Source organism: Conger conger, chromosome 1, assembly GCF_963514075.1.
Source record: "Conger conger chromosome 1, fConCon1.1, whole genome shotgun sequence".
NCBI classification, from domain to species: Eukaryota; Metazoa; Chordata; class Actinopteri; order Anguilliformes; family Congridae; genus Conger; species Conger conger.
In genome coordinates this window covers 31178722-31202058 of record NC_083760.1, presented here as the reverse complement: position 1 = coordinate 31202058, position 23337 = coordinate 31178722, and the positions used below count along the sequence as shown (strand labels likewise).

General features: G+C 40.9%; 1 protein-coding gene across 6 annotated transcripts in view; it reads right to left on the bottom strand.

Moving 5' to 3' along the window:
- Window positions 1-15576, bottom strand: part of si:ch211-195o20.7 (cytospin-A) — a 38544-nt gene extending 22968 nt beyond the window's left edge. The window contains exons 1-5 of one of the 6 annotated variants that reach the window (XM_061251537.1): window positions 15553-15576; window positions 14360-14501; window positions 10111-10251; window positions 6059-6505; window positions 4937-5010 (exon numbers count right to left, since the gene is read on the bottom strand). In XM_061251537.1, coding sequence (XP_061107521.1) covers window positions 4937-5010; window positions 6059-6505; window positions 10111-10147 — 558 coding nt within the window. In that variant the 5' untranslated portion in view covers window positions 10148-10251; window positions 14360-14501; window positions 15553-15576. Of the gene's footprint in view, window positions 1-4936; window positions 5011-6058; window positions 6506-10110; window positions 10252-12442; window positions 12596-14359; window positions 14745-15005; window positions 15433-15552 lie in introns of those variants that run through there. The other 5 variants (XM_061251528.1, XM_061251546.1, XM_061251572.1 and 2 more) reach the window with 5 other exon arrangements.
- Between the last annotated feature and the right edge of the window lie 7761 nt (window positions 15577-23337).

The following is a 23337-nucleotide window of genomic DNA, read 5'->3' as shown; positions in this document are numbered from 1 at the left end:
ATACTTCCCTGGATAAGAGTGTCTGTCAAATGGCTGTAATGTAATGTAAAGGAAGAAAGAAGAAAGTTATTTGAATGAGCCCCATGGCGAATTGTGTGCCACCCTATGTGACCCCTGGGCACAGCTGGCCAACTGGCGCAGGCAATGTCAGGATTCATTTTAGACTGTGGGATGCTGTGCCAAGGTGAAAATTGCCAAAGGAGCCACTTGGGAACCCCCTGAATGGTCTTAAACCACACCCCTTCATGAATGAGCCAGCAAGTCAGTAAGCTTTCTCCTGAGTGTAGAAAATAGAAGATAGAACCTCTGATATAGGGAATATTGAGTATAATATCTGACGTGTGTTCAAGATGGCAAACTAATGTTACTAACTTTTTTATGTTCATCACAAATGTTAATGTTAGATAACAGTTTGAAAAGGTAGAGCGTGTTGAACTAAAATATATTATCCGCAGTATCTGTTTTCTGGAAACATAGTTTGCCATGAACATTCGCTGTCTTGAAGGCACGTCTGGTCAGTACAGTACACAGAACATCTATGGTAGCCGGTTTGGAGTTCAGCAGAGGCCTAGGTTTTGGAGTATAATGGTATCATACCTGGGTTCAATACGTAATTGTTTTCGAGTCAAATACTTTTCTGTGCTCGATTGATCTTGCCTGCCACAATTGAGCCAACTGAGAGGACCAGAAGGCAGGGTTTGCACTTTTTGAGAGTATCTCAAAATACACCAGATGATCAGTAAAGCATAGAAAAGTACTTGAATCCAAAACAAGCAAGTTTCTGACCCAGGGCCGAATGGTATGCTTTGGCTGTGGTCGGTTTGGGCCAGGGCAGCTCACAGACTGTGGAACTATGCGGATTCACGCTGGAGCACCATGGCAGAGAGCAGGGAGAGGACACAAGAAGGGCGAGACAGAGGGTGGGTCCGGTCATTGGAGAGGGGAGGAGGACCGGAGTTTTAGCCAGATGTCAGAGCAGAGCCCCCACACCACAGCTGGAGACCATTATGCTTCCACTGCAGACACACACAATGCAGAAACAAAAGGCTGTCTCTGTTCTCTGACAGCAACGAGCACACACGCACAAACTTACATGCATGCACAATCACACACGCAGTTACACTCACGGTTTAAACAGAAATGCTAGCACACATGTGCATACACATTCTGACAAAAGTGTCGAAAACACACTGGCCCTGACAGAGACACACACTCACCCACACATTTAGTATATCCACACACTGCAAACCCACTTCTTTCTTGTGTGATACTAACTAATAATCATGCAACAACCAATCCTCAAATTCCAGCTTCTTGAAGTAGTAATGAGTTCTTGAATTTCTTTAGTGATAAGATAATTGGAATTAGAGACAAGATATCTGTCTCTACCCCAGTCAGTGGTAGCCTTATTAACTCCAATCCCTTACTCCCATACCTCAGAGTGAACTTATCAAGTTAGTTTATTCTTCCAAATCATTCACATGTCTCCTTGACCTTATACCTAAAAAGTTACTGAAGGAGCTTCTGCCTGTTCTTTGTAAACCAAGTCTTCACATAATTCACTGTCATCAGGTTATGTCCCCATACCTTTGAAGATAATCAAGCCATTACTCAAGAAACCAAATCAGGATCCCACTGTCCTAACCAATTATAGACCTATTTCAAACCTCCCTTTTTTATCAAAGATCCTTGAGAAATGTGTAGTTCATCAGCTTTCTTCTTTCCTACAGGCCAACAATGTATACAAGAAGTTTCAGTCTGGGTTTAGGAAGCACCATAGCACTGAAACAACCCTCACCTTAGTAATGAACAATTTGTTTCTCTCCCTGGACTGTGGCAGTATCTATTCTTGTCCTACTTGACCTAAGTGCTGCCTTTGATAACATAGACAAACACATTCTCCTCTGTAGGCTGGAAAAATGAGTTGGCATTACTGGACAAGCTCTTATGTGGTTTTGGGTCCTTTTCGCTTTTCTCTTTGCATGTTCCCTCTTGGGAACATCATAAGCAGACATGGTGTTGAATACCATTGCTATGCAGATGATACAGAACTTTACATGTCTTTTTAGCCAGGTGAAGCTGTCCAGCTAGCCAAATTGGAGGCCTGCCTTAAAGATGTTAAGGCTTGGATGACCCAAAAGTTTTTCCTATTAAATTCAAATAAGACTGATATACTGACAATAGGTCCCAAATCACTTCGAGATAAATTCCTGCAGTTTTTAAAAAAAAATAGATGGTTCCTAAAGCGGTTGTTAAAAACCTTTGTGTAACGATTATTTCAGAACTATCTTTCCAGGCCCATATTAATAATATCACCAGAGTGGCCAGAGTGGCCTTCCAGGAACATTTCCAAATTAAGGAAGATGTTGTCCCTCCAGGATGCTGAACAGACGGTGCATGCATTTGTTACCTCACGGTTGGTTTATTGTGATAATTTACTGTCTGGTTGCACTAATTCAGCTCTGAAACGCCTTCAGCTTGTGCAGAATTCAGTTCTTACTAGAACTAAGAAATGTGAGCATATCAGTGCGGTGCTCAAAATCCTTCATTGGCAAACTATTAAAGGTACAATGGGTCATTCCGGTCTTATAACTGATAGGAAGGGATTTACAATGGTCTTGTAACAATGTTTTAACACATAAATCCTGCCTATTGTACCTTTAAATTTAGAATTGATTACAAGATCATGTTGTTAACTTATAAAGCATTAAAAGGCTTGGCTGCAGAATATCTCAGTGAGCTACTCATTCCTTACTCTACACCAAGATTACGTCATTCTCAAAAGGAGGTAGTTCCTAGTGCAACCCAATGAAGCCTATGTAAAACCAAACCACTCACACTGTGAATAATGACCGGGGTGACAGCTTCACGAGTAATACCTCCTGCTTCTCCATTTAACCACCAATCAGACTGGCAGTATGAGGAGTGTTCATTTCTAATAACACTTTTCACTTTGGAAGTGAAGTGCCTGCAAAATAAAATTGAATGTAATGTAATTTTCAAATCCCATGGGAATGGTTTCCTTACACACGGCTGATGTTTCTGGAGCCAGGCTCAAGGAAAACAAGCAATGCCACTATTAGCTGAATACAACCATGGAGACCCACTTGCTTTCTCACATGCCACAATTATCTCCACATAGCCAACCCGACCCATTGCTTTCCCATGCACAACCCAGAGGACTGGTCAATCTCACATTCAAACCAACGCACACATGCACTCATATACACACACACACACACACACACACACACACACACACACATGTACGCACACACAGCATGCCCTAGGATTATTTCTTCATCATTTCTTCAATGTATCACACCTCACTGCTTATCCACACCCTCATTCTCTCACACACGAAGGGAGGATCTCACTGCACACACTGCCTGCGTCTCTCACGCCAAACACCAGCTCTTTCGCAAAACCGAGGCACGCTCCCACGCTCACTCTCTCTCTCTATATATATATATTTACTGTTGCCAGGTTTTTACGGTCACCCCAAAATCCCTCTCGACTCAGCAGGCATGCATATTTATACTGTACTACTCGGGCTAGGGTCTCATGCAGTAAAACTGGAACCGGCGATCCCATTGGTCAGGCCCGAGGACCTGAAATCAATCCCATCTGCAGTACGGTTTTGAGAAACATCCCAGGCGAAGCAGTGTGGGCCAGGGCGTGATCGGGGCTTGCGTCCCCGCCTTGGAAACCATATCTCAGCGTCTCCAGGGGGAGAGAGTACGAGAAAGGCTGCAGCAGCAGTGAGGTAATTATTTGAGTTTCTGCAAGCTGCAGAGCATGAGGAAGGGAGGGAGAGAAGGAGGGACAGAAAAGAGTGGCGCGGAAAAAAGGGGGAAGGAAACCTGACGCCCACGCTCTGCCGTGTCCATCTGTCCGTCCGCACCCTTGGACACACACGGAGACCGCTGCGATGCACCAATTTCTCTTCCCGTGGATTTCTCGGCTGTACATTAGAACAAAATTCTGTTTCATTTTTGTCGCAGGAACAGTACTGTACTTCCCCAAACTGATGATTAAACAGCACATTCAGTGCCTTCTGTTTTCGGGACTCCCACTCCTGCTTGTTTTGGTTAAGCTGAGTCCTATGCTCTCATGGGAATAAGGGACATTAAGTGTGTGTGTGTGTGTGTGTGTGTGTGTGTGCTATGGCAGCAAACAAACATGGTTCTAGAAGGGCATAGGCTCTTGGCCTGCACAGCCTAACATGTCTGTTCTTTCTTTAGCAGACACCTGAAGAAGAGACTGTAGGGAAACTTTGACTGTGAAACATATAATAAACATACGTATATATAAGGATAGAACCCCAGAGTAACTTGTCCACATGAGCAACACACAGACACACACACAAGGGTGGGCTATGATTCAACAGGAAATTACAAAAAAGGAGAAGACAGGAATTAATCGCAATCACAGAGGAATGCCACAACAGCAAGCAATGGACAAGGAATGCAGACCCTCTGCGCTCCTCCATCTGGACAGAGCGTGCTTTGTGAGGAACTGAGGGGAATAAAATCATTGAGATCTACTAGCCCCTTCCCTCTGAGCTGCTCTAAGTGCCATCAGTCAGGAAGCTGCCGATAATGACATCACTCTATCTCCCACTCTCCGCACTATTGTGTTTATGGGTGGAGGACTCAGTCCATTATCGCCACAATTAAGATTGAACTCGGTAAACTTATCATAAATATAACCTAAGAATTTTGTATTTACATTCTTATGACAACCAAGGTCATTTCAGGCAGTGATTCGTGCAAAATAAAAACAACAGGTTTTAAATGCATTTTTACTTTAAGAAATCTTTAGAAAGATATTTTTGAACTTTGGAATTCCAATCAGTCTATCAGAAGGATCTCTGTCCCACTCTGGGTGAGAGGAAGTAGCGGGGGTCTCAAGGGAACTGACTGAGTGGGCCTACCTTCATGGTCTCCTTTAGGCTCTGAACTTCCTTCACCAGCTCCCCTCTTTCCACAAGGATACATCTCAGCAGGTCTGACACAGGAAGCAAACGCACAAAGTTATCAGACACCAATCAGATGAAATTTCATCAATTTCACCATTCAACATTCATGAAGAGTTTGGTTTTCAAATGCAGAAATCAGTCTCATTTTGGAGCACCATAATGTTCTTCAAGAAATAAGACAAACAGTCACAGACAGAGGCCAAACCTTAGGTTTGCCAAAATCTACTGTTTGGAACATAAGTAATAACAAAGAGAGCGCTGGTATGCTGAGTAACGACAAAGGATCAGGTAGGCCAAGGAAGACCTCTACAGTTGATGATTGAAGAATTTTCACTATAATGAAACACCTGTCCGATCAGAAAAGAAACACTCGGGTGTGGATGTGTCAGTGACAACTATCCACAGAAGAGCTGACGAACAGAACTACAGTGGCAATATGGTATTTTCGACTGATGAGACCATGATTCACTTATATCAGAGTGATGGCAAGTGCAAAGGAACCCAGGACCCAAAACGACCTCATCTGTAAAACAGGGTGGTGGGGGTGTTGGGCATGTATGGCTGCCACAGGTGGCGGCTCACTTCACTTCATTGATTATGCAATTGTATTGATTTGAGCAGCAGCAGAATTCATTCTAAAGTGTACAGAAATATCTTATCTGCCCAAGTTCAAGCAAATGTCTCTAAACTCATTGGACCTCCTCAAACATTATGGAGGGCACTGTTTGTCTTTGTGTTGCTAGTGGCTATGGTGTCCCTCAGGGGTTTGAAATGGGCCCAGGTGTGTTGTCAGGTGTGCCACATTATTCATAAGCATATGCATTTTCTTTCACTTTTTGATAGATGATGGGGGTGGTAATGATCCACAATAGATATTTCTGTTCTACATAGATGTCTAACTCATCATTGCTATGAAATATTGGAAAGGTCAGAATTCTAACAAAATGGAAGCTCTGCCACACCTTCTCTATTCTTACCTGGGCACGTTAGCTCACAGTGTTACATTTGAATCGTTTTGGCTGCCCTCTTTGTTTCATTTCCTAATTGGAATGCCCAACTGTAGTAATAGGTACACACCTGCAGCACCCTGTGCCCCATTCTCATCATCGTCAGGAGTCAAATCCAGAGTTGTCCTGCACTCTTGCAGCAGCCTCTTCAGGGCAGATACATCCCCCCGCGTGTCCTCATGTCCGCCTTCCTTCCTGTTCCTCACTGCTGCCAATGGCTTCTGTCCACCATCCACTTGGTCCGGCTCTGAGAGGGGGCTGGAGATGGGGCAATGTCCAGAGGAGGAAGGGCTACCGGGGCTACCGTCCCCATCACTTCCTGTCTGGTTGGGCTGGGCGCCATTCTTCGAGGTTACAGCGAAAGTGGAATTCGGGATGTGGGGGTTACGTTCCTTATACGATCCCCTTGGACTCCTTAGCTTTAAACTGTCTGGCTTCTTGGGGGAGGAGGCTAGAGGCAGGGGTGCCCCCTGAAATGTTGCGGTGATTGGAGAGGAAGGGAGGGAATGGAACAAATCTAGATGAGCCCCAGTTTTGTGAGAGACAGAGAGAGAGCAAGAGAGAGAGAAGGAGAGATATGAGATATTATTACCACAAAAAGCATGCAGGTCTTATTATTATGGTTCTCAAAAGTAATGTGTTAACACTTATGATGAATAACAGTAACTTATTTATTGTTTGTTTGTCTTCAATCAATCTTTCTTGCCCTGATGGTTGACAAGACAAGACGGTTGAGGCTGCAGCACACAGTACTCCACTCAAGCTTCAGCCAATTGCATGTCACCAGCCTCTTCTGCAAATTTGGCAACTGAGTTCAGTGCTCCACCCAGTTAATTAGCCCGATATCATGGCAATGCAAAGACAATTATACTTTTACATCTGTATTGCATGTCTGTAAACCGCTAGCCAGCTAGCTCATGGTAAGGCCACTGTGAAGGTAATTCTGCTGTTAACCCTTTGAAGCCTAATGACGCATTTTGTGTCAAAAAGCACTCCTTTTAATCTCTGTCAAATAACTCTTTTATTTCTGAACATGGGATAATTTTCTAGGGAGACTTGTGACTCTGAAATACAATCAGTGAGCACTTCATTAGGAATTCATTAGACTTATTTTTTAGACTTAAATCTTCTACTGCTGTAGCCTATCCACTTAAGAGGTTTGACACATTGTGTGTTCAGAGATGCTGTTCTGCATACCACTGTTGTAATGTGTGGTTATTTCCGTTACTGTCACCTTCCTGTCAGCTTCAACCAGTGACCTCTCTAACTAACAACGCATTTCTGCCTGCAGAACTTCTGCTCACTGGATGTTTTTTGTTTTTCACACAATTCTCTGCAAACTCGAGAGGCTGCTGTGTGTGAAAATCCCAGGAGATCAGCTGTTTCTGAGACACTCAAACCACCCTGTCTGATACCAAAAACCATTTCACGGTTAAAGTCACTTAGATCAGATTTCTTCCCCATTCTGACATTTGGTCTGATAAACAACTGAACCTCTTGACCACGTCTGCATGCCTTTATGCATTTAGTTGCTTCCACATGATTGGATGATTTGCATTAACAAGCTGGCGTACAGGTCTACCTAATAAAACGATCACTGAATGTATGTTAAATTGACAGACAGTAAAAGCAGTATCGTCAAAAAAGCCTTTTAGTTCTCTGAGCATATTTCTGACTGGTACTCTATTATTTCTACACACTATATTGTAAAACAATGGCATGACCAATTGACATTGCTCTATAATATGGTTACTCCATATAATGTAGGATGATATACCTGAACTGACACTTTTGATTTTGGAGATATACTCAAGTGCACATATTTTTCAATAAGTGAAAATGATTTATTTCTCATATAATGTGGCTCACCAACAAAATAATATCATATCCAGGTCCATGACTTAACATTTTTGGTTAAGGACAAGTCTTTATTATACAAAATAGAACAGTTTAACAGCCATAGCATTATTATTATTATTATTCTTATATAAACTTTGGCAATTTATTTCAAAATACATTGGGCTCCAGATTTATTGGCACCCTTAATAAATTTGCACAAAAAATTCTGCTAAAAAAGAATACAGTTGATATAAGCTTTATTTTACTACACATATAAAGCAAGTTTGCTTTATTAACGATTCAATGGAATCAACCGAAGAAGGTAGCCCAAGGAAGACCACTGGGGAATACTCTATGGTGAAGAAAACCCTCCTGACAAGGGCCCAACCGATCAAAAACACTGTCCTGGATGCAGCTGTAGATGTGTCAAAGTCTAGCATAGAGGACTACACCAGCAGAACTACAGAGGGTACACAACAAGATGCAACCCAGTGATATGCCTGAAGAACAGAAAGGCGAGATTACAGTTTGCTAAAAAAGCACCTAAAAGAGCCCCAACAGTTCTGGAACAAAGTCTAAAGATGAGACAAAGATTAACATGTACCAGAGGGATCGGAAGAGGAAAGTGTAGAGACAAAACGGAAATGCCCATGATCCAAAACATAGCACCTCACCCGTGAAATATGGTGGATGGGGTGTTATGGCTTAGGCCTGTATGGCTGAAGAGGAGACTGAAGGCAAAAAGTCCCCAGTTTCCTTTTAAACACAAAGTGCTAGAGAACAGAACCAAAATAACGAAAAATGTGTCACAGTCCAATGAATTATGGTGTTAACTGCACTTGTGTCCTTTTCTTGGCAAGTTTGCCACCATTCCATATGTTTTACACCTTTTAGTTGTGCTTACAGTGCTAAGTGGTATGTTTAACCATTCATGTCTGTTTTTCTACCCATTACCCGACTTGGTAATGATGGTCAATTACCAACTGTGTCTTCTGAATTGACAGCTCTTTGGCTTTTCTCATACTGATGGTTGACAAAGGATTTCTGCATGCCTGTTAACTCATTGCTATACTCTAGGGAAACAGGAAGTGATTGAATGACACAATGTAGAAAATTGTATTGCCAGTTTCAATGATTTTATTTATAATAATCGTTTGGGGTGCCAATAATTTTGGCACCTGTGTTTTTCAGAAAAAAGGAGATTACTGAATAAAAAATGTAAACTTGAGATGCATATTGTTTATTATATACAGCCTTTTTTACTAAATTTTTATGGGTGCCAATAATTCTGTATTTCTTTAAAATGAGAGCACGAAGCAATGCAAAAACAATCCTGAAACAAATAGCTATCTTTATCAATGACACCCCGGCTGAGAAACGAGACTGGTTTCTCAACGTGACTGAGGGAAACACATTCTGTCCTGCCACTGAGTAAATATTTTCTATCCTCAAACACTCAGATTAAAAAATGTAAAATATTGCCAATATTTGTGCTCATTTTGAACCCTTTGGCTCGGGCAAAGAGTTCTGCCAATTCATCATCCGGTGAGACGCGGAGGGAACCGGGCGAGGCCGGGCGGCATGGGCGTGATATCGGGAGTGAGTGGCTTTCTCGCACGGCTGTGGTGACTAAAGGTCAGATCATGCAGCTGAGCCTTGGGGTTAGACGGCTCTTTGTTCTCGGGATAATGTGACGAGAGTTATCGATGGCGCACGTGGGCCAGACCAGCTGGAGAGACGTGGTATTTGGCTCTCGGCATGGGCGTGTCTATAATGAAATTAGTGAAAGTGCGATGCACTGGCTAGATTCTCGGAACCAGAATGCAGGCGAACAGGATGACTCTGAGGAGCTGAGAAAACTGCCTATTCACATACTTGTGAGTCTACTATGTGTGTGTGCGTGTGTGTGTGTGTACTATATGTAAGTGTGATCGCACGTGCAGTGCGCATGGCTATATCTGTATTAGTGCATGTGCACATGTCTGTGAATGCATGTGTTTGTACGAGCATGCAAATTGTGTGTACACATATAGGGTGGGTTTTTAACCGAAACGTTGCATGTTCGATTCTCACGCAGAGTATGAGATATACTCTTGAGCAAACGTACTTAACCCATTAGCTATGTATGAACTAATATGTCATTTAAAAGAAAAAACTTATGTAAGTCACTCTCGATAAATGCCAGGAATGCACAGTATGACTGTGTTTCCACATACATACTGTATGCATGCACGTGTGAGCCCTTGCATGCGTACGTCAGTCCTTCTGTCAAAGGCAGCTTACCTTCGGCAGGAACCTCCTTACTTCCGAAGTTACCCATGATGCAGTGGTAAAAGGACAGCTGAACCGTTGCCCCTCTATCACTGTCTTCCGCTTGTTTCCCTCAGGTGCTCCTGAGTTCAGCCACCATGGGATGGGATTAATCTGCAAATAGAGAGGACTTTAAGAACCAGATAGATCCGTTTCACTATGTCCTCCCATACAAACCAATTTGCTGCTTTTCAAACAGCAGTTCAGTCCCATTCCCATAGCCTGCCCTTTAGTACTACAGTAACTAATTTAATTCAAAGTCTCTATCAAAAGCCAAAAGGATGTTAATAGCACTTCAAGTACCACTAGATCCAAGTGAACATCCAAAGCGGAAAACCCCTGTTTTATCTAAATTGACGCACTAACCTGCTTTCAGTAAAACCTGAAATGGCTGAACCTGCTACAGTGCAATTTCATCCCAAGACTGATGAAATGTTCTAAAACACCTAAACAATAAAGAATGCAATAAAGAATGCAAGAATGATTCCTGCAATATTCTTCCCTACCAAGCTGCAGCGGGGGAACTGTGGAGGGTCAGTGGATTTCTAAAAGGCACTGCAGTTTATATCCAGTGCAGGGAACTGAAATAGCGCTACATTTATAATAAGGAGATTTATAATTTATTGAAAAAACAGCAACTCCTTTGAGTTAAATGTATTAAGTGTATTGAATGGAAATCTGCTGACATGTTTCAGTAATCTACCTCAGATCTATTGGTTTTAAAAAAATATATGTTTGCATGCTCCATGTGATCCTGCGCTCAGTTTTACAAATCTATAAATACAGCTCAATGTTGAGGCGCTGGTACAATGTTGTTTACATGCAAGTATCTAGTTTCTTATCATCATATACACTACGTGTCTCCTTCCTGGTTATTCATTCTTTAAATCTCAAAATCTCTAAAGGATCCCCGTGGGGGTGGTGGGGGACGAGAGTTAACCTCTGCATCTCTGCAGCTTTAGCGCTGGACACTCTCAGGTTACACCAACTGGCAAATCCTCATTTGAATAGTTTCCATGGAAAAAAAAACCCAATTTGCTTAATAGAGCACAGCACAGTCGGTGCATTTCCTCTGCACACTTTCTGTTCCCATGGATCCACACACTCTCAATAATTTCCCAAATGTACCCTGAAAGTACAAATGAGGACCATTTCTAAGCCAAAAAGGTACAAATGAATTATATATTTCTGGCTAGGGGTATAATTTTATGCACCTATAGGGAACAGCCCCAGCAACAAACATTGAATTCTTAACCCCGTTCACCATAAGCCACCAAAAGGAACAAGTGCACTGCTAAGAACAATGTCTTAAACTTTGCTGCATCAAGTGTGTAACCTGTTACTATAGGAAAGTGAAGTTGAGTGTACTCAAACCATAAATTACGGCAGTTTAGAACAATTGTTGAATGCACATTTCAGTTGAAAGAGTATTTCAAATCAAATATTTCACCTTTCGTAAGGAATCTAATTGATTTGGACTATATTCATTTTGGGCTCTGTACTCCAGCACATTGAATGTGAAATTTAATTTGAATTTTATTAACTATGAGGTGCAGATGGTCATCTTTGATTTGAGGGTATTAGCATCCATACCAGGTGATCTGTATACAAATTATAGTCCCTTTTATACATAGATCTCAATTTTTATAGAGCAAAAATCAGGTGACAATTGGCTGCTCAGCTGTTTCCTGGCCATCTATGCGTCTTTGCACTATTAGTTGATGCACAAGAAAGCTAACAAAAGTTCAAGGTGGGGAATTGGCATTTGAAGTCTATCCAATGTGCTATAATGTAGCACCACAAGAACAAAAACTGTCACTGTCCAAATACTTTTAGTAAAGAATGCTTGTTATATATCCATCGCCATCTCGTCAACTTCATGCTGATTCATTTTAATGTGTTGAGAGTGTTGAGTGTTGACTCTAGAAACATCCACTTATAGCAATCAACACTGTAATGCATATCAGTTTCCTGCTGAAATGAAATACTGTGGAAATATTTGTGTGCGATTATGACTTACTGTGCAAGTGTCATCAATCAGAGCTGAAACCCACTGTTTGAAGTTGCATTTTTTTGTGCAGTGGTGGATTTTGTTGAAACCTTCAGGGTTAACGTCTGGGTCTAGATGTCTGACGTGATTGCAGATGATTTATAGCGATGGCTGCATTACGGTGTTTAAAATCAGTAACGCATAACCTGGTCACATGGTACAGAGGCATGTGCAACGTTTGAAAGCTGCGCAAACTGCATACTGTCCCAGTACACAGTGTGAGATATGCAGTTCACCACTCAAGCAAACAGTTACCTTCCTTTGACCCTCTCCTAATGTTCACAGGGCAGCTGAAGCTAAGCAGGAATGAGCTTCATTCAGTTGGTTGGGGGAGGTCAGTGCCAAAGAAAACAGGTTGCGACTGGTTGTGATGTTGCAGGGCCAGTAGGGGACAGTCCTTATATCTGGCTAAAAACCAAATAAAAAGCAATTCCTCATTACTTAAACAGGGACACTGTTGTGGCAGAATCCATCAGATAGAACCTCAGTTTAGGGTTCCGACTCAAAATGGTCGTTGAGGACATCATTAGACATCATATAGAGTAGGTGTCTTGCATACATTTCCAACCTGGCTGTCTTAGGCTGGTCATGTAATCACCCCCCAACCACCACCCCTCCATTTCAGGTGAGCATGCTAGTGCATCCCCAGGGTGTTGTTATGCAGAATGAAACGCCTCCCCACACACCTTCACTGTGAAGGTCTTTGAGATTAAGGGTACTATACAACTGCAATCCATAATCATTATATCCAAACAATAAGATAGCTTGTCCTCCCTCTCACAAGCCTCCACTAACTACTGATCTGTGAGACAAACCCAAGCAGACAGTTGGTTAGAGAATGCATAGAGAAATTTTGAACAATAGGGACTTAATTCCCTTTGACAGATCAGAACAACTGTCAAACTATTACATGTCCAAAATACTGAAGAGGGAAACATGATATAATACAATAAAAGGCGTTTTACTACTCTAGCACCACATAAACTTGGTGTTACAAAGTTCTCCATCATTCACTCAGCTTTTTGAAAATATTTGATAAGGTTTAAAACAATGGGGATGGTTAAATTGGACTGAAGCTTGCTTGCCCTTTAAAGAGCTCCCTCAGCCAGTCCCACGCAATTATGGTGTGAAAACAAACCCAACCATGTATGTGGCTTTGGCACATGCTGCTGAGTTGGTTTTATTCATGGAATCCCTCTACCACCAATCTCTCCATTATATAGCTTTGCCAGTTTGGTTCTTCTTCTTTGGTTATTCTCAAGATTTCACTGTCAACCTCCGCTGTCAGGTTTGTTAAACCTAATTAGTTTAAGCAACCCCAAATTTCAGACCACACCTTTGTCTGTTAAGTCTTTTGTCAAAAAGGTTTTTGGGAGTGTGTTTATTATTGAACAAGCTAAGGATTTCTTTATTTTATGCCTGTTAAACACAGTCATACAAATTTGGCATTTAATTTAGCTGAGGTCCAATTAGCTTTTCAATGTAGCCAAGGACAATGAACTCAATTGCTAATTAAGGTTGAGCCTGCCTTGATGTTCTTGTTTAATTAACACACTATATTTTATTCCCACACACCACCAACATCACATTTCTTTCACAATTAATATGATTAACAACTGCGGAGATGTCAAATGAAGGTCAGTATTAAATTATTAGCTCAACCACCTCATTGACAATTACATTCAAAAGGAGCCGGCACATTGTCCTCGAGATTAAATTTGAGAAAACCTGGCACAATTTCCTATCTAATTATTTGATAAATGGATTAGTCCTGAGAGCACCAAACTCTGCCGACCGCAAGAGCTAGACGTAATCTGGAGCCTTTTTTTCACAGACCACGGCATGAGAAAAGATGAGTGAAAGCTACATCTTAAAACAATGCAAAAAAACAGGACTCACAGAAAGGGATTTTGGTTGCAAGTAAACTGGGGAGGAAAACGCAGTGTACTATAGTATTTTATACGCTTGTTTGATCGTAAACAAATAAGATTTTTGTCTGGGAGAATCGCATTTGGAAGTGAACAATTCAATATAATGAAACTCAAGAAAGCCCGCTATTTAAAAAACCCCCAAAAACGACTATGCTGAAATGCGTAGTCAAGACTTTCTCCTGTTGAAACACAGCTCGTTACAGGTGTTGCCTACAACACGCTCTACAAGACAAGCACTAACCTTTAAGATGGATCTTTTCCGGAACTTTGTGAGAGCTGCAATTTCAGTTGGGATGAGTTTATTACCTCTTGGTCGATTTCTGTCCAATTCCACTCGCCCGTTTCCCCCACCGCATCGCATACAGGCGCACTCGCGGTATTGCCTGTCAGAGTTCGAGTTAGACAGCCGCTTAAAGTAAACTCAGAGCTCAGGAATGAAGGAAGCAAACCCTTCCTTGTGTCCCGGGTCGTATCACCGGTCCCTGTGCTCTCAACTAACGCGTCAAGCTATCGGCAAACACAGGGTCTATAATCCTTTACCCTTTAGTTTGCACATATGCACAATTTTAAAAAGAATCCCTCCCAAACTGCAGTGCCTCTTGTCCCATTAACGGTTCTTTTTTTTTTTTTTTTCTTGCTTAGATGAGACAAGCCAACATTTGGTCGCTATTTACGTTGTCTGACCCTGGATGCGTTGTACTAAACTGTGCTCTATAATAAATAACTAAAGATTAGATAACCTTATCTAACGTTACATGTTTCGTATTATGATATGATCAAGATAACTTAAAAAGCGTGTTAGTTCGACTGTGTAAATCTTCTTAAAAACGCACAAACCAAAAGGAGGGCTATTGTGATGATAGGTTAAAGGGTTGAGAGATACTTACAGGCTTGGGCCTATCAACAAATTTCGTTCAGAGGAGGAACATACGCGAATCGTATCCCAGGCTTTAATGTCGTTTAACGTAATACTCCACACTGACATGATATGTAGCCTACATTAGACTATGACAAACAACCGCGAAGAAGAGTGACCCGTAGCTTATTGCGATTACAGGGATGGAATTCTGTCTATTCAGTCGATATGTTCTAGGAATCTAGCTGATCATACAACATCACGGTTCCTGTTCAAATATTTGAGAAAATATTTTGTTTGTCAGTGTTTGCACTGGGTGTGACAATATGCTTTAAAAACCACCCAGTTTGGTCACGAGAAGATGCCTAAATGGAACAAAACCACACATCGCAAATTTGAAGACATTCCTGCAAAATGCACCCTACAGACACAACATACACGTTATGCTATGATATGAGTATGCGTCTAGTCCTAGTCCTCCTCATACCCGACATAAACTAGCAATGACAATAGGCTATTAAATGTCTTCATCTATGCATCTGTATATTGTCTCCTAGCTCAAGTGGCAACGGACTTACCGCCGCCCATAGGAGAGCTCATAGAACATACCCCATTGATTAATTAGAACAAATGTTTGGTGCTTTAGTTCCAGGGAACATTAAGTTGTTGCCTGGGGACATCTGCAGGCTACGTTTGGTATCGGGGTTGTATATGGTAATTCAAGTAACAGGGCACAGAATGTTTTTTTTAAATTTATTTATTATTGATTTATTTTGTATTAATTTTTATTTATTTATTTGTTGTTGCTTGCAGTGGAGATTCTACGGTATCTGTAACTTCTGAGTGGTGGTTTGTGGTAAATTCAAATAAGCTGGTAGACCATTGGGATGACCCATTCCGATTTGCATGGGGATGAACTAAATCAATAAATGGGCAATAACATTATTGATACATTTTATTTCACTGCTGAATTTTTAATTGATGCCTAAACATGGTATAGTTGGCTGTACGTTATGGATAATTAACATACTGTCATATTATCCTTGAACATTTCCATGGGTAACAAAATCTGCCAAAAAAACCCCCAAAACATTTGAAATTAAGAAAACCGCAACGGAAAACTGCCTAGCAGATTGTCCTTTAATTAGGCAATTAAATACCAATCCTGATTACATGGATGATTACACTTTTATTCAAATCACAATACTGCAGATGTACTGCACTACCGCCTTTGTAGCTATAGAATTAGACAATTTCTCCCTCTGTACTTTCGATTTTTACCGCTGCTTCTGGACACCAAATGAGTTGGGCAAACGCTCCAAACACATACGCTATCAGCTGATTGTTAGGGTCAATCTTTGTCCAACGCATTTCACCAAGGCACGAATGAGTAATTGATGGCTGTGCATGTATAACCAACACATCCTTGTAATGGATTAGCATGCATCGTATATGCCCTTGGAAGGTTTTCATAACTGTATACATACAATGTATACATTTTGTTTGACATACTGTCAAACATTGAAAGCCCCTTGGCTCACCAACAGATGTTCTTTGTGCAACACTATTTCAAACAGGACCTTGATTCGGTGAATTTGGTGTTTTAGTGCTGGGCTTTAACAGAAGATATGCACTCATTCTGCCTTTGCAAAACTAGTAATGTGTAGAACTTTATCATGTGTATATGCTGAAACGAGTTCTGTTGAAGGACATTACTCTTCAATCTATATTGTCATAGAGCAGTTTGCATTAAAAGAGTTAATGACCTAAGGAATTTTCCCTTACTAAATGTCAAATTGGATCCCCTCAGTATTTACTTCAGTGCCCAGCCAAAGAGCCAATTAATCTGCACTGTAAGTTTGTTAACAAGATATATGGTGTGTTGAAGAACAGTAAAAAGCACTGGATTGATTCTCCCTGAATGTGGTGGTTCGTGGACTATAACTAATATGGCTTAGATCACTGAATCATTTTATGTTCAGATCCTAATCACATAGACAACCAAAATTAATATGTACATGTATAAGCTATATTGTCATACATTATATGTGTCAAGGATGGGTCAATTACATTTTAATTTGGAATTAATTGAAATTAGTGATTATATAAACAAACCGATTGAAAATGTGTGGACCAGAGATATTATATCACCTTAAAATGGTTATTTTGCATATACAGTATACAGTAGGCCTTTAAATATAATAACACTGTATTTTGGAAAACTAATTGTTTAGAAGTTTTTGAAAAGAAACTTCCGAAGAGGATATAGCAGGCCCATATCATGTCAAATACGATACAGCGTTCAAGCTTTTTCACTGAATAATCCAACCTATCCTTGACGCAAAACATTTGACATATTTACATCAAATTTGAAACTCCAATTTGGAGACTCCAATATGGCCTACATTTAAAACTGTCAAGTTTCAACTGATAACTGACCCCAATTTAGCTTAACAGTTGGAAGACAAACTGCCTTTGACACAAGATGGCTCAATAACAAATCATGTCTGCAGATAAGTGGGTTGTACTGCTGACATGCCAGCATTGTAATCTCATTACATTCAAAAACTTCAGTTGGTGGTCTTGACAGGCCAGCAGGGGGTGCTCTTCCTTTTGGAACTAGAGTGCAGGAGAAAAGAAAAAGAGAAAAAAAGAAAAAAAGAAAAAAAACTGAGTGCAGTATATTCCATGTCTTTTAACAGGCCAACACATCCAAGCACATGCATTAATCAAATGTGATAGGAGCTTAAGTACTATGAAAAAAGCATAATGAAGGCTTTTGGAGCCAGTCACAGTGTAACTGCTAAAATCAACTGTATTTTACGCATGACACATATCACAGCAAGATAGGCAAGTGTAAGAAAAGAGCATTAAGTTCAGTACATGGTTTTTTGTAAAACAGTTCAACATAAAACTACTATAATATGAGTGCATAATAATATATACAAAATAACATAAAATATACATTCAGTGAGTAATTTATCAGGTATACTTACACCAGCTTGTTAATGCAAATATTTAATCAGCCAATTATGTGGCAGCAACTAAATGCATGAATGCATGCATATGTGGTCAAGAGGTTCAGCTGTTGTTCACCCCAAATGTCAGAATGGGGAAGAAATGTGACTTTGACTGTGGAATGATTGTTGGCGCCAGACAGGGTGGTTTGAGTATCTTAATGTGATTTTAATACACAATAGTTTGCAGAGAATTGTACAAAAAACAACAAACGAAGCTGACCGGAAGGTGACAGTAACACAAATAACCACACATTACAACAGTGGTATGCAGAAGGGCATCTCTGAGCACACAACATGTCAAACCTTTTAGTGGATAGGCTACAGCAGCAAAAGACCAATAAGTCTAAAAAATAGGTCTAATAAATACCGAAAAAAGTGCTCACTGAGTGTATATATATATCTTTTTTTAATCCATTCAAAACCACATAAAATGCAGTACATGGCTGTAAATTAACTAAGATGAAATTAATAAACTGTGATCCCTGTTAGAAATAGCATTGCCTTTTGATTTTCAGCATTTCTCCAGTGACCTCAGTAAATAAGCAAGAATAAAGTAAAGAAAAATAAACAATAAAACAATAAAAAATAAAAAACTAAGATAGAAGAATGCAAAAGCCAATCGAGAAAGAATGTCAGCTGCAAGTCTGTGGACAAACCTCTTCATTCATTCTCAGAATGCATTGCTCACTGCCTGTAGGCACACTCGCACTGAGTGCTATGTTAACATAATGAATGGACGGGGGCCATTATCTATTGACATCAATTGAAGGAGCTGGACGTATGTACGCTGCCCCTGCACTTAATCAATGGCAATCTGCCGAAGGAGCGTGGCGGCTTGCCATCTGTACCACCTGGGTTCTGTGCCAACCCTGTATGAGACTCTCTTCCTAGACTCTTTAGGCACAAAACTGCAGAGCGGAGAGATTCATCTTGTTAAAAAGCCTTAACCAAAAGGCTTATTTTGCCTGTAATTGGAAGACCCCCTCTGCCAAGGATCATCAACTCTGGCCCACAAATCCAAATCCAGCCCTGGTTTTATTTTCTTCTGGGTAATTATTGTTACTGGTTGGCTGTCTTCCCACCTGACTCCCAGGTAAATGGAGGGTGGAAAACTAGCAGTCTTCGAGTAGCTGATCCCTGCCCTATGCCATAAACAACATGAAAGAATGAGTACCGAACACTGCATGCTATCCCTGGATGTAAGAACTATACTTTTTTAAAAGGAAATCTTCCTCCTTCAAACAAGCCCCCTAGTGGCCAACATGCTGGCAACATGAGACTGCTCAACTCTGAGCAGTGCTCCAGCAACCAAACTATGGCTTTTGGAAGATTTTACTATTATTTTGCAGACTCAATCATTTGGTAGGAGAAAATTCTCCTCACTCACTTGTATGTTGTAAGTTATGTTATTATAATTGCCTAAGTTAAAACGCTCGGTTATATTATGTTTGAAATATCTCCCATGGCTATCTTTCCGACAATGCAAAGTGTAACTCAATGCAATGTAGTCTACAGTAACATATTTTTGTCAGTAGGTCGGCTATCACTGAACTACTTGCATTGCATAGTAGTGTATGATGTTCACATTGATATTTGTTGGATATTGTAGCTGTCAGGAACCGGGTCAGAGGAACTAAGAGCAGACTCAGGGATAACGTGAAAAGGGCAGGCTTTATTAAAAGAGATCCAACACATCCAGAAACAGGCAATGGTTGTATCCAGGCAGACAGGTACATACAGGGTAAGCAGAGCATAATCAGAAAAACAGGCAGAGTTCTAAAACCAGGAAGACAGACCAAACAAGCAAAAGTACAAATGCAAAATACAAAAAATACAGGGAGTCCAAAACCACTCAAAAAAACCTTGCGAGACCTCAGACGGATCCGGGACCTCAGACAGACGTGGGGCTTGAGGTGACTGTGGAGCTTCAGACACCCATGGGGCTTGAGGTAAACACGGAGCTTAATGCGAACACAGGGTTTCAAGAGAGCATGCGTGTTCAGGGGAGCATGGGCCTTCAGGGGAGCACAGGGCCTGAGGCACGCACAGGGTTTCAGATGAGCGGGGGCTTCAAGCAGCCGTGGGGCTTCAAGAGAGTACAGAGTCTCAGGCAAGCCTGGTGCACACCCTGATGACCCGTCTCAGCCGGGTCAGAATGCCGTATTGGTCCTAGGAGGTCGGTTATTTTTCATTGCCGTGGAATAATATATATAACATCCAAAAGTCTGAGACCACTAGTGAAAATGCCTCTATTTTGCATTCTTTTCTAATTTAATACAAATGTGTTCATTAGAAATAATATTATCAGCACAACAATTTGAGTGAAAAGAATTTCAAAATTCCAAGAATGGTATTTGGTATGTCCTACGGCTTTAATGGCAACTTGAGTTGGCACTGACACTATTCCAAATGCATGGTTTTAAAACACTACTCTGGTTTTGTCATAGGTCATTTTCATATATTTGATATATTTTTAGATCACTTTCAGCAGAACTATGAAGATCAGAGCAGAGGATGTCAGAACCGGAGTGAATGGCAAAGTTACTTGAGTGAGATGGGAAATTAATACATGGCGATTCTTTTTTTAAGGATCTCCATGATTCAAATGGGTCATTGATTTGGGTCTGAAAATACAGATTTCCGTTGAAGAATCACATCCCTGTCTCCTCTCTCTCTCCATCTGACTGAAGCTGAACCATACCCCCCCCCCCCCCCAATACAGGATGCAGTCTGAAGGCTTGTGGTGTAGGGTGAGCTGCCTCCAGCAATACCCAGAAACTAAGACTCCCAACACCCCCTGCCACACAGCCAGCACTACCAGTGCTCCCTATTAGATTATGAATTCTCATCTGTAAGAAAGGGAAGAAACAAATACACATCCGCCAAGGCCTTGTTTCTGGAATAATCTACTCAGGAAAAGGTTCCATTTGAAATCAGAACTGATAAGAATACATTTATCTGCAACAGTGTCATTTACTGAGTCCATTTTTTCAATTCCACTGTTGCAGATAAACTATAAACACTTAAAGCGTTGAATTGACACTGAACATTTTACTGTTCATGGTTTGGAAAAAACCCAGTGACAAATCTGTCTGTTGGCATTCCTCTGTAAAACACCAGAGGAAACCCATCCAGCACTTTCCACACAGGTTTTACACACAAAATGATATAAGCCTGTAATCATGTGAACAAGCCAGCAGGAATAATTTGTTGTGTAACCCTGTGGTGTACAATAAGGGCCTCTCTGTCTCAATACTTTATGCCAAACAATGCCTGATTATTTAATTGGCCAAAACATATCTCTGATATTTCTAAAAAATATAAAAGTATGTGCTACAAAGTATGTGTTTCACATGTAACTATGACTAAAACATTTTACTGTAGTCCGATACAGGTTATGGGACATTGATGTATTCAGATGTTAAAGTTAAATGTGTTGGGAAATATTATTAAATGTATACAATGGTTCGGTAACATAGCAGGACACTACTTCCAGATGCAACACACACACCTTGTTTCAGTTTCCCATTAAAAGAGACTGTCTAACAAAGTCAGGCTGTGAAAGGAGCAGCTGTTCAGGGAACACAGCAATTCTTTTGGTGAAACCCAACATGACTTCCAATGAAATGGTAAGATTTAATTTTGGCTTACCAACTTCTTCTGCAGCAACAGGAGGATTAATTGGAAAAAGTATAGACAACCAAGGGGTCCAGGAGGGCAACTAAGCAATGAGTAAGTAAATATCTAGCTAAAAAGCTGTATCAAAATTTTGGCTGTGGATACTTCTTCCAATTAATTCTTCCATTGCTGCAGAAGAAGTTGATAATTACTGCAGGATGTAGCAAGAGTTTATAAGTTATTATTGGCAGTGATGCAAACGCAGTGTTTGGTTTCTGACAACAGACGTCGATCCCATTTGCGGCAGCAATGGCTCTCGTCAAAAAGCTTTGGCCGCCTCATCCTCCACTGTTTTCCTCCTCTGTAAATTCAAAACTGTAAGCTTGTATTTCTCCGACAAAATCGAAAAGTTCATCCTCTAAGTCAGAGCTGTCTGTCACATCGCTCTGGATAGCAAAGTTATGTTCCGCGATATGTGTATTCTAACGTTACCATATTTTGTCGTGATCACCTGGATGGGTGGCTGTCCATAAACCAGTGTCTGCATTCAAGGGTGGAGTTTGATTGCCCATTACCTTATGGGAAACACAGGCTGGAGATTGAAGCCAAACATGTCCAGACGTGTTTGCCCTTAGAAGTTTTGCCCCATATTTAGGAAACGGCTACACTGATGGTGATTTTAAAAATGCCTACACACATCATTTAATCATTTAATCCAAATAATCTCAACTGAAACAAGCGTGACAGTGTTCCTTAATAGAGGACCCTTTCGAAATAATTGCCATGGACCTCATAGGACCATTACAGCGAAGCATAAAAGGATATTGCTTTGTATTAATCCTAGTAGACTAGGCCACCCGGTATCCAAGGGCAGTTCCCCTTCGCAATGTATCTGCTAAGACTATTGAGGAGGTGCGGTTTCATTTTTTCCCCATGTAGGAATCCCTAGAGACTCTCACAGATCTGTCCAAATTGTTCGACGCCAAGTCTATCTGAAGCAGTGTCTACCACCCTCAAACGACGGGCTGGTGGAGTGGTTCAAAAAGACACTGAAGACAATGATTTATAAGTTTATTTTCACAGATATCCAACATTGGGATAAACTATTGACCCACTGTTGTTTGCCGTAAGCGAGGTTCCCCTAGCCTCCACAGGGTTTTCCTCCTTTTAATTATTGTACAGGAAGAGGCCCCAAGGCATTTTGGACTTGCTAAAGGAAATTGGGAGGAGAGTCCAAGCAAAAGTAAAAATTAAATTTAATCTGTGTTTGACTCAGTCAAATTGTACGCATACATTTTCTCCAGGCTCAAGAACGTCAGAGACGGCAATACAACAGGGGAATGCAATTACGAATATTCAAACTGGGAGACAAAGTCCTGGTATGACCATACCACATCGGATGTCAAGTCAGGTGAGCAGGGACCGGTGCAGCAGGTGGCTGGCGTATTCTCCCCCTACTTGGAAGAAAAAGCTGGAAAACTACGCGATGGGTGTGTCACAGGGTTTGACATCCATGTTATCAATTTTTGAAATAAAAGTGGTATGTCTAACTGCTTATGTATTTTATTTTTGTACCCATTACCAGACTTATGATGGTCAATTACCATCTGTCACTTTTGAGTTAACAGTTCTTTGGCTTTTCCCATGCTGCAAGATGACAAAGGGATTTTGCATGCTTGTTACCTAAGACTGAAACAGCAAGTGATGGAATGACAATACAGTTCA